This window comes from Ovis aries, chromosome 3, assembly GCF_016772045.2.
Source record: "Ovis aries strain OAR_USU_Benz2616 breed Rambouillet chromosome 3, ARS-UI_Ramb_v3.0, whole genome shotgun sequence".
NCBI lineage: Eukaryota > Metazoa > Chordata > Mammalia > Artiodactyla > Bovidae > Ovis > Ovis aries.
The window spans coordinates 34,648,719-34,661,307 of NC_056056.1; the positions used below are offsets into that span (position 1 = coordinate 34,648,719).

The 12,589-nt window shown below is 38.8% G+C and overlaps 1 protein-coding gene across 1 annotated transcript in view; it reads left to right on the forward strand.

Annotated features, from left to right (window-relative positions):
- GPN1 (GPN-loop GTPase 1) overlaps window positions 1–12,589 on the forward strand; it is a 28,004-nt gene that overhangs the window by 4,025 nt on the left and 11,390 nt on the right. The window contains exons 3-10 of the mRNA XM_027966631.3: window positions 3,053–3,092; window positions 3,903–3,969; window positions 4,830–4,867; window positions 7,984–8,062; window positions 8,273–8,367; window positions 9,517–9,562; window positions 10,425–10,571; window positions 11,442–11,524. Coding sequence (XP_027822432.1) covers window positions 3,053–3,092; window positions 3,903–3,969; window positions 4,830–4,867; window positions 7,984–8,062; window positions 8,273–8,367; window positions 9,517–9,562; window positions 10,425–10,571; window positions 11,442–11,524 — 595 coding nt within the window. The remainder of the gene's footprint in view (window positions 1–3,052; window positions 3,093–3,902; window positions 3,970–4,829; window positions 4,868–7,983; window positions 8,063–8,272; window positions 8,368–9,516; window positions 9,563–10,424; window positions 10,572–11,441; window positions 11,525–12,589) is intronic.

Below are 12,589 nucleotides of genomic sequence, written 5' to 3' on the forward strand. Positions count from 1 at the left end.
ATTGCAAGTTCATCTGACCTGGGAAGTTCATGTTTCAGTGTCATATCTTTTTGCCTTTTCATATTGTTCATGGGGTTCTCAAGGCAAGAATGCTGAAGTGGTTTGCCATTCCCTTGTCCAGTGGACCATGATTTATCAGAACTTTCCACCATGACCTGTCCATCTTGGGTGGCCCTACAATGACTGATAGTTTCATTGAGTTAGAGAAGGCCCGTGTGATCATTTTGGTTAGTTTTCTATGATTGTGGTTTTCATTGTGTCTGCCCTCTGATGGATGAGTGTAAGAGGCCTGTGCAGCTTCCTGTTGGGAGGAATTGGCTGTGGGGAAAACTGGGTCTTGCTCTGGTGGGCCATGCTCAATAAATCTTGAATCCGGTTTTCTGCTGATGGATGGGGCTGTGCTCCTTCCCTGTAGTTTGGCCTGAGGCAGCCCAATCTTAGAGTCTTCAGACTCTATGGTAGGGCTATAGATTTCCTTTTTTCCTTACCACTACTATTCTCTCTACCTCTTTTTGACCCGAGGGTGTCAGAGTATGGCCATTTGGAAAAATGAAGTGACAGAAAGTCAGTCCTCTGTCTTCTAAGCCATAAACCCTTCAGCAGGCTGTGTATGTAGTTTCTTTTCTTCAAGTTAAGAGCATGAGGGTTTGGTGCATAGTCTGCTTACTGATCTGTAGCCATCTTCCAAAGTTACATGGGAAAATGTGTGTATATATGCTGGTGTGCATTGCCATGGTAAGAGGTTCCCTCCCTCATCACACTCTGAGGATAAAAAAGATTAAGAGTGGGTGAGAGCCAGTGTCCTGATACTTGATAGGATCTAGGCCTCCTGATTTTCAGACTATTCCTTGGTGTTAGTCCTTTCTCCTGGTCTCTTTTTAGTCTTATTAAGCTTGTACTCCAAACATACTAATTAAGGAAACCTGGTATTAAGAAGCAGAAATCATTATGGGAACAATTTTGGAGAAAAAATATTTCTATCTTTTCACTTAAAGGCTCAGTTCAGTCGCTCAGTCGTGTCCAACTCTTTGCGACCCCATGGACTGCAGCTTGCCAGGCTTCCCTGTCCATCACCAACTCCCCGAGCTTGCTCAAACCCATGTCCATTGAGTCAGTGATGCCATCCAACCGTCTCATCCTCTGTTGTCCCCTTCTCCTCCTGCCTTCAATCTTTCCCAGCATCAGGGTCTTTTCCAGTGAGTTGGCTCTTCCCATCAGGTGGCCAAAGTATTGGAGTTTCAGCTTCAGCATCAGTCCTTCCAGTGAATATTCAGGACTGATCTCCTTTAGGATGGACTGGTTGGATCTCCTTGCAGTCCAAAGGACTCAAGAATCTTCTCCAACATCATAGTTCAAAAGCATCAAGTCTTTGGCACTCAGCTTTCTTTATGGTCCAACTCTTACATCCATACATGACTACTGGGAAAACCATAACTGACTAGATGGACCTTTGTTGGCAAAGTAATGTCTCTGCTTTTTAATATGCTGTCTAGGTTGGTAATAGCTTTTCTTCCAAGGAGCAGTAGTTGATGGGGTAGGTCTACTGACTGCTGTATAGGTTTAGTTAGATATTACTGGATAGATCAATTTCCTTTTTATTTTGAATTCCATCCAGATAAATTTTTTTCTAGTTCTATTGAGATATAATTGACATATAGCATTGTATATGATTAAGTTGTATAACATAATGGTTTGATTTACAAACTCAGGAAGTGATTATCATAGTAAGTTTCAGTTCAGTTCAGTTCAGTTCAGTTGCTCAGTTGTGTCTGACTCTTTGCGACCACATGAACTGCAGCACGCCAGGCCTCTCTGTCCATCACCAATTCCCAGAGCCTACCCAAACACATGTCCATTGAGTCGGTGATGCCATCCAGCCATCTCATCCTCTGTTGTCCCTTTCTCCTCCTGTCCTCAATCTTTCCCAGCATCAGAGTAGTGAACATCTATTGTCTCATATAGATATAAAATTAAAGGAATGCAAAATCTTTTTTCCCTTGTTATGAGAACTCTTAATAGCTTTCACATGTTAACATATAGCAGTGCTTGTTACATTTATAATATTGTGTATTACATCTCTAGTATTTATTGGTGTTAGCATTGGAAGTTAATACCTTTTGCCTACCTTCATCCAATTGTTCCCTCTCTCTGCACCCACTTCTGGTAACTACAAATCCAGTCTGCTTTTTCTGCGTGTTTGTTTGTCTTGCAGTGTAAGTGACCTGCCAAAGTATTATCATTAGTTCCTGGTACATAACATACTAATTTGAAATATCTGTTAACATTTCAAAATGATCGCTATGACGAATCTAGTTAATATCTGTCACCATACAACAGTATTATATTATTATTGACTATATTCCCCACACTGTACATTTCACCCCCATGACTCATTTGTTTTGTAACTGAAAGTTTGTACCTCTTAATCTCCATCACTTATTTCTCTCCCTGACATCCACTCCCCAAGTTAATGCCTTTATAAAAATGTTATCTGCTTTAACTTAGTTACCAGTAAGTGAGGAGTAAAGAATAAGCCTTTTTTCTTGATTTAACTCCCTTTTTCTATATATATGGTCACTGAGAAAGTACTTAAGTCGTATAGAACTTTTCTTTTCATCTCAGACCATCCCTACTGTAACCGGAGAGCTCCTAGCCTAACCTTCTTGGGTTACTTGGCAGTTATCCGTGACCATAAGGAAGTAAACCAGTGTGAAGCTGGAGAAGTTACTAACAGACAGTGCTGAGCATAGAAGCTTCAAAAGCTGGTTTCAGTTTCTTGTCGGGAGGGAAGATACTTCCAGGGTACCTTTTGTCCTCCTAGTCTGTTCCTGAACTTGCTGCTTTTGCTATCACAATTCAGTGATCTTAGCTTGAAAATTTAGGAAACAGATTTGAAAAGTGACTTGGATGCTAAGAGAGAAACTGATTTATTTCCTCAGAGGAAGCAGAGATAACTTGAGAAGTCAATTAGCTTAGATATTATAGAGAGTCTCAAATTGTATTGTTTCTTATGTGTTAAATTCCATTTCTTTGTTTTTTCCACCCCCTGCAGACATTCGTGACACTGTGAAGTATAAAGAAGTCATGAAACAGTATCCTTTTCTACATCTACTTTGTTGTTGGCTCATCCCTGGTTAGTTACTTTCTGTGTATTGTATAGCTTTGAAAAAATATCTGTGCCTTTCCTTGTGAAGTATACTAGCAAAAGCATTTGATAGTTTTCTAGTAACTTTATAAAGAGGAGGGATGATGAATATGAGGAGAGGCATTGTAGGTGATTAGACATCCTATTTCAGCTTGTGAGTTCCATTTTCTGCCTTTGTCCCAAACTGCAGGATGTTGTGATTAGCACAGAGGATCAGCGGCTAGCTGGTGGTGTGCCTGGGTCCACAAGGTAGTATTGCCTTGGTGGATACAGCTATTGGTCACCATCTCTTTAGACTGGGAAACTCAAAGGTTAGTAAGATCAACTGTAAGTTTTGGGTTGGTCAGCTCTTAGTACATTGCCCATAAAATGTGTATTTTCCCTTTAGGTCCTACTGAGTAGGAAGACTGACTCCAATCCTCAGGTGACTTGAAGAGTGAGAATCAGAGCAAGGAGTGGTACATAGACGATCTTCATGGCTAATGCTCTCAGACTGTCAATGCCTGAAATATCTGTCCATTCCATTTGGCCCCATTTTACGTGGCCATTGTTAAACAATAAATGAATGAGGTAGACATCAATAATGAGTGTTTCCCTATGAGGTTAAGATTGTGTGGTACATTTTAGTCAATGGAACACTAATGTTATGCTGGGTTTGTGTGTGTGTGTGTGTGTGTGTATGAGGGATTGTCAAGATAATAAACTTTATCATCTAAATTGATCTATAAGCAATTTAAATCCTTAACTTAATGTCTAGGTATGGACTTGGACCTAATGGTGGCATAGTGACCTCACTTAATCTCTTTGCTACCAGATTTGATCAGGTATATCTGTCTCTATTTACATAAACATGGCTGTGTTAAAACTTGTGACTCTTAAATGCCTTAGCTTGATCACATTGGGAAAGAAGGGCAATCCATCTGGATGTCCATATAGAACATAAGGAGGTATTTTGGTGGACAGAGAAGTAGGCTATGTGAGGATGATCAACATGGCGAGAGACTTCACACTGAATGTTTGTGGCAGCCAACAAAGCAGACACCTAAGAGACTTGAGTTCTTTTGCTCTCCTTTTTTTTTCGGCCATGTGGCTTGCAGGATCTTAGTTCCCCAACCAGGGATTGAATCCTGGGTCTTTGGCATTGAAAACACAGAGTCCTAACCGCGGGACCGCCATGGAATGCCCCCAGGTTCTATTCTTCATCTGTGCAGTTTTACCCCAAGGATGGGTTGGAGGGATGGGGAGTGGGAAGGTCTGCCAGGAAGAGAATGGAATGATTATGGGGCTTCTCACTTGTAGCAGATAGTTGTCATCATCTATTAGGTTTTTTCTGTCACATTCCACTTCCTTAAGAGAGTTTTGCATCACTATTTTTTTTAACCTCGGTTTCACTCAGTGAGACAAGCTGTTAACATTTTACCAAAGCACCAAGAAAGAGACTTGGGACTGACAGATCCAAGTCTTCAGCTCCTCAGGTGCTTGCCCTGTGCTCCAGGGTGTTGTGGTGCTGCAGGTGTGGCTTTGTTTCTTTAGTTCCATGAACATGTTAGTTGGTGTCCTCAGATGGACAACATAGAGATTCAGTTGTTAATGGTGCCTGTGAGGTGGGCCACTCTGGACAGGGCCCTGTAATTTTTTTCTGTTGAACTTGGATTCTGTTGTAATTGACATCTTTCTCTTTTAGGTGATGAAATTTATTGAGAAGGCTCAGAACACATCTAAGTAAGTGATTTCAGTCTAATGCCTATTTATTACTCTGTAGTAGATGTGTTTCAAAGTTTTTTTGAAAGATTTTGGGATACTATCAAGTTTTGAAAGAGTGAAGTTTGAGATGAAACCATGACAAGTGAAGAAAACTGTGGTCAAGAAGACAAGTTATTGAGATGCTCTACAGTGTGGAGCTTAGTTTAATAGAATCCCATCCCCAATCACTTTGGAATATGGTTCTGGCTTCTTAGGAGGTATCTTTAGAATTTGAGTCAACTCACTTGTTCAGTTGCCTTCTCTTGCTTGTTGGCATTAAAGTGTCTGAAATACCTTTCTAATCCTTGTTTACAGTAATATAATTCACATGATTCAGAGAGACTATTTTTTAATTTAAAAAGTATTAAAAAATAAAATAGAGTAATATTCTTATTATCATTGTCTGTGATTAACAACTGTTGTTAAATTTTTAATAGGTTTGCTTTTTTAAAAGAAAGGAAGATAATTTGTTTTTGTAAAAAGAGTATAGACATTACTGTGACTATTTCATACCATGCATAGATTTAAAATAGGAATCTATCACCCTTCTTATCATTAGAAATAACAATCATTATCATTATTGCTACTGTGAGGATATAGTAGCAGTGATTTATCATCCCAGGTGTTTCTGTTTATATGTACATAGATAGAAGGATGGCTGGATAAGGTGTTTTTACAAAAAAAGGATCATATAGGAGTAGTTTTTTAAAAGTAACAGCTTTGTTACAGTATGAATTCCCAGACCATAATGTGTACTCTTTAAAAGTATACAGTTTAGTAGTTTTTGGTATATTCACAAAGTTGTGCATTGATCATAATCACCTGATTTCAGAACATTTTCATCTCCAAAAGAACCCCATTCTCATTAGCATTCATTCTTTTCCCTATTTCTCCAAGCTCCTGGTAGCTGCAGGCACCATTTTACAACATACATGCATTGAGGGTTCCATTTTCTGTACATACTTATCAGTACTTATTACTGGTTTTGATTAGAGCCATCTTAGTGGGTATGAAGTGGTGTCACATTGTGTTTATGGTATGTATTTCCTAAATGATTAATGATGTTGAGCATCTTTTAATGTACTTCTTAGCCATTGGTATATATTTGGAGAAATGGCTGTTTGAATTTTTTGCCTTTTTTTAAAAAATAAGTTTCCAGTACACATTATAATTTAATGTCTGTATACACTGCAGAGTGATCACCCCCAAAGGCCAGCTATCATCTGTCACCATACAGTTGATCCCTTTCGCCTCTTTGACCCACCCACAACCCCTTTTCCCTCTGGTAACCACTGATTTGTTCTCTGTATCTTGCTTTTGATTGGTTTTCTTTTCTCTTTGTTTCATTCTCTCTCTCTTTTTCCCAGATTATTCCATTTATGAGTGAAATTGTACAGTAGTTGTCTTTTTGCTTCCGATTTGTTTTACTTAGTGTCATCCATGTTGTCACAAATGGCAAGATTTCATTCTTTTTGTATGGCTAAGTAGTTTTCTACTATGTGCATACCACGTCTTCTTTATCCATTCATTCATCTATTGGTGAACACTTAAGTTGCTTCCGGGTCTTGGGTGTTGTACATAGTGCTGCAATGAACATGCGGCTGTGTATATTTTTTCTAACTAGTGTTTTTATATTCTTTGGATAAATACCCAGAAGTGGGGTTACTGAATCATATATGGTAACTCTACCCTTCAGTTTTTGAGGAATCTTCCTACTGTTTTTCACAGTGGCTGTACCAGTTTATACTGCCACTAACAGTGTACGAGTGTTTCTTTTTCTGTACATCTGCTTCAACACTTGTTATTTGTTATGTATTCGATAAGAGCCATTCTAACAAGTGTGAGGCAACATTTCACTGTGGTTTTGATTTGCATTTCCTTAGTAATTAGTGATGTTGAACATCTTTTCATGTGCCAATTGACCATCTGTGTATCTTCTTTGGAGAAATGTCTACATATTAGATCCTCTCTCATTTATGAATCATGTTGTTTTGTGAATTATATGTGTTCTTTATGTATTTTGGATACCAATCCCTAATCAGATGTGATTTGCAAATATTTTCTGCTGTTCAATAGGTTGCCTTTGGGTTTTATTTTTAGCCATGCCCAGTGACTTGTGGGATCTTAGTTCTCCAGCCAGGTATTGAACCCTGGGCCACCACAGTGAAAGTGCCAAGTCCTAACACTGGACCACCAGGGAATTTCCACCTTTTAGTTTTGATGATGTTTTCCTTTGCTGCGCAGAAGCTTTTTCATTTGATGTAGTCTCATCTTTTATTTTTGCTTTTGATTTCCTTGCCTTTGGTGTCCGATCCTCCAAAATTTCACTGAGACAGATGGTAGTGAGGCTACTGCCTCTGTTTTCTTTCGGGTGTTACATTCTAGTTTTTCATCCGTTTTGAGTTAATTTTTGTATGTGGAGTGGTCTGGTTTCGTTCTCTTGCATATGACTGATTTTCCCAACACCATCTCTTGAAGAGACTTCGCTTTCTCCATTTATGTTCTTGGCTCCTTTGTTGTCAGTTAATTGTCCATGTATGAGTGAATCTTTGTTCTTTTTTACAAACAGCTTTATTGAGATATAGTTCATGTGCCATACAGTTTACCCATTTTAATTGTGCAATTCTGTGGCTTTTATGGTAGTTATAGAATTGTACAGCCACTACCACAAGTTTAGAACATTGCATCTCTTCAAGAAGAGACCTTCTTCTTTAGTTACCACCTTCTTTTTCTCTTCCTCCCTTCCCTCCATTTTCCTCTAACCCCACTGCTACGTAAACAGGTTTCCCAAGAGATTCACATACTGGTTTTGCTTATCTCTCATTTTTAATGCAGTGTATTTTGAAAACTGTCAGTTTCCTCTGTGACTGTTTGCAGCACTGATGTATTGCTGCTCTTGCCAATGAACCTGAATACTGGACACTGACCAAAGCCAGGGGGAATGTGGTCTTCACTTTAATGGCAATGGGAAGATGTGAGACTTGGCATGGAAGGTTATTTCTTGTCTTAAATGCCCAGATGTTAATGTTTTGTGGTCTGGAATATCTTTCGGAATGCACAAGTAAAAACTTCTTTTATGATTTTTTTTGACACAGGTATGTCTTGATTGACACACCTGGACAGATTGAGGTATTCACATGGTCAGCTTCTGGGACAATTATCACCGAGGCCCTGGTGAGTATTCTAGGACTTGTTACTGAGGGTTAAGTAGAGAGCCAGACAAGAAAAACTTCATCTTTCTGCCTGGGAACTTATGTGGGATAGAGTCATAGAGCTCTGCACACCCTCTTAAAGTGGTTCTTCCTCTCCACAGAGGGTAGGAGAAGAGTTTGGGGACAGGTCAAGGACCTTTTGACTAAAGCTGTGATTATTCTGTGGCTTTAGGCATCTTCATTTCCAACGATTGTCATTTATGTAATGGACACATCTCGAAGTACCAACCCAGTGACCTTCATGTCCAATATGCTCTATGCCTGCAGGTAATGCATTATTGTTGGGCATAGTGTTGTGTCAAGAAGTGAAGTCTCCATTTCTTCTTTTCCTTCATTTTTGAGTCCTGAGTGCTTCCCTCTCAGTTTGTGCTGCCCACACCCTCTTTAGTGTTTCTGGGTTGGTGAGGGAAGAGAAGCACATATGCTTGGCATCAGCGCCTGGTTGTCTTTCTCCTTTGCTTATTACAGAACAGGTGCTGAATGAATATGCACCTTCTGGTAGATGCATTGCCCCCAGTTGAATGAAATCCAGTTTTGAATAGAATAGAGGCTCTAGTCTAAATGCTTTTTTTGTGTGTGTGTGTGCTAGGAAAAATGAGAGATTATAACATGAGGAGAGACTGAATTAAAAGATTCATCCGTGATTCTGTATGCACATATTTTCTCAAATGTGGTGCTATTAGGAGAGGAAGGGCATGCCCTCCTAGGCTATGTTAGTGCATTAGACCTAGGAGCAAGGTGGGCCATTATTAACACTGAGTTTAATTTTAGGCATTTGCAAAAAGCAAGCACTCCAATTTGTCTCTTCTAATGTGACCAGGGATGTTCCTTCCTGTTAAACACAAGAAATCCTGATCCAAATAGAAATCTGATATTTGATAGCATGATTTTGTCTTCATGCTGCTGCTAAGTCACTTCAGTCGTGTCCGACTCTGTGCGACCCCATAGACGGCAGCCCACTAGGCTCCCCTGTCCCTGGGATTCTCCAGGCAAGAACACTGGAGTGGGTTGCCATTTCCTTCTCCAATGCGTGAAAGTGAAGTCGCTCAGTCGTATCCGGCCCTCAACGACCCCATGGACTGCAGCCTTCCAGGCTCCTCTGTCCATAGTAACTGTTTAATAGACAGTTAATTTGAGGAAAAACAACAACACATACACACACACATAAACATACCCAGGATCAGTACCAAGGCATTATTACTCCAAGAATAGGAGAGAGTGTGTACATGTGTTATTTGCTTAGTGGTGGTGGTTTCCTGCTTGGGATGGGAGCACATGTGAGTGCTGTGTGAGAATGGATACCTGTATTTAGAGTCTGAACCCCTCTCCCTTTTACTTACTCAGTTCCGTTGGATTAATAACGCAAGGAGGAGCTTAAGTGCTTTTACTAATAATGCCTTCATATTTGATTTTCAGCATCTTATACAAAACCAAGCTGCCTTTTATTGTGGTCATGAATAAAGTAAGTGGAGTCTTCTTCCTGTCTTGCCTGAATATTTCTTTTCATCAGAACCTTGTGTTAGAAGTTTGGTTAGGTGAAAAGGGTGATTTCAGATGCTGGAGAGCAGATTTAAGCTAACTGAAAGCAAAGTTGTGAACACTTCTCAGAAATGGACTCAATTAAATTGAATGAATATGCTATATGTCACTGATTCTTCTCCAAAGTTATTTTAGGCTAAATAGAGTCACTCCTGGTCCACAGCTTATGGGTTATCCCTCAAGATCAGGACTATGTAAGTGGGGGCAGGGAGGCACTGCCAGTCTGTCGGGAGTGGCAATTAAAACCAAAACTTCTCTGTGGTTGGCTGTTGGCCAGAATGCAAGAGACTGTGTACTTGACTTTGGAGCCTGGAAAATGCTGGCCTCCACTGTGGCCATGGTCACTTGGCAGTGGATAGTGAAGAGTCTGTTTTAACCTGGAATATACAGATCTTCATTTCATTATTTATACTGCACAGCAGTCTTGACTCCTTGTGGCTTGTTTCAGTGGAGGAGGAAATGGGGGAAGCAGAGAAGGAAAATCTATGAATGATTGCTCTTTGTTGTCACCACTTAATTAAAAGAAATTGGGAGAAGGAACTTCCCTGATGGTCCAGTAGTTAAGACTCCACACTTCTACTGCAGGGGATGGGTTCAATCCCTGGTCAGGGAACTAAGATCCACATGCTGTGAGATGTGGCCAAAAGTTTAAAATTTTTTTTAATTAAAAATAAAATTTTTAATTAAAAAATTAATTAAAATTTTTTTTAAAAAAATAAAATTTCCCATTGTTTGGGGTCTGACCTCATCTCTGGTTGCTGATAATTGTCTTCTCTCTGGTACAGACTGACATCATTGACCACAGCTTTGCAGTGGAATGGATGCAGGATTTTGAGGCTTTCCAAGATGCTTTGAATCAAGAAACTACATATGTCAGTAACCTGACTCGTTCAATGAGCCTGGTGTTAGATGAGTTTTACAGCTCACTCAGGGTAAACTTTCTCTCTTGCTTATGCTGTCCATCTCTTCAGTTAACCTATTAATCCAAAGGGCTGGCTTTGAACATATCTTTGGAGAGGAAGTTCATTACCTTCCGAAAAGTAATTTATAAGGCATTACTTATTAAAAACTGGAGATTTAAAAGATAAATATGATAGAGACCCTACCTTCAGAGAGTTTATGGTCTAGTTAGGAGAGAAGGCTAAACACAGAGTTGAAATACAATGTATTGTAACTTATATTGTGATATCTTAAGAAAGATTTAAAGTTGGCCTGATAGTGGTTAGGTTGTAGATCACTTTTGAAATGAGGGATTTTGGAGGATATAGCACATATAGGTGTGCTTTGAAAGAAGGCTAAGATTTGTGTAAGCAAAAGAAGGTGTGGGTAGCAAGGAGTATGTTCACTGTCCAAGCAAAAACATTGAGATACTAATTTTTATAGAGAACAGACTGTCGTTTGATGTGATAGGGAACAGATGAAAAGAACTGCTGCTTGTTTGGTCCTCATTTTCTTTTCCAGTTCTCTACTTTCCATGGACTTATTACCATGACTTTTATTTTATTTTTTTTTTTAAATATAAAATGAAAATGACATTTATTATTTGAAAGAGAAAAAATGACCTACAGATTGTGACCTGCAGATTGAACTAATTTTCTTATGCATTATTATAAGTTAAAAATGAGTTTTTAACTTTAATTTTAGCTATAGATATATTTCAGTTCAGTTCAGTCACTCAGCCATGTCCAACTCTGCGACCCCAATTACCATGACTTTTAAACTTTGAAATTTGAACCAAATAATGTACACTGTTTAAAAATATGCAGTTGTTTCCTCAGTGGCATTAATGATGCTTTTGGCAGGTGGTGGGTGTGTCTGCTGTCCTGGGTACAGGTTTAGATGAACTCTTTGTGCAAGTTGCCAGTGCTACAGAAGAATATGAAAGGTGAGGATAAAAGAACATTTTATTGATGGCATTCTTAGTTACTCAAAATTCTGATATGACAGCAGTTTTGTCAGGCAAAATGTTTTGGTTTTCATAATGTTTGTATTATATTTGCCATGCAGATGTGTACTGGGTCTCATCACATTTAGGGTTAACAAGTACCCATTAGTTTTAAAAAACCAATAATATTAAAAAAAAACAATAATATTAAAAAACCCCACAATAATATAAAATCTTCACTTTATTGATTGATGAAGAGCAGGAGTGATCAGACATTGTAAAAGTCAGATATAAAAATTTTTGACTTTGTGGACAGTAATAACTCAATCATTGTGGTGCAAAAGCACCTATAGACAATTCCTAAACAATTGGGTGTGGCTGTGTTCCAGTAAAACTTTATTTATAAAAATAGACAGTGAGCTGGATTTGGCCTGTTTGCCACATTTGTTGACCCCCGATTAAGAACATAGACTTTGGAGTCAGATAGACATGAGTTAGATTTCTTTTTCCTTCATTTAATAAATGAGTAACTGTAGCATTTACCGTTAAGATTGGTCATTGTGAGGATTATTTGAGATTATTTGAGATGATATACCTAAAGCACCTAGCATAATTGCTGACACATGGAAAACATGTTTCTTTATAAATGATTGTTATAACTGTTGTCATGGTTAATACTGGAGTTCCATATATCTAAAGGAAAGTGGAGTCAGAGCACCTACACACTTTCCTTAGGCCTGATAACTGGCTGCTTTCTAGCAAGCTTCATACTTAGTAAGATCCTAATAGCCACATTATTATTTTCAGACACATTATTTTTTGTTCATCAGACAAGGGTTGTGGGTTTTTTTCTTTTGCGAGTGTTATCAAAGCCTCAGGATAGACTCTTTTCTGTATCATTTCATTGTTGCCCAGATGAACGACATAATTTATATACTGGGCTTCCTGAGTAGGCCTAGCTTCTTTTACTCATCATTTAAACATCTTTTATTCATGTTCATCCAAGTGTATGATGAACTCATCAGTCATGGTCTCTCCAGAGTTGATCTTCCTAGCTCAGCAGTC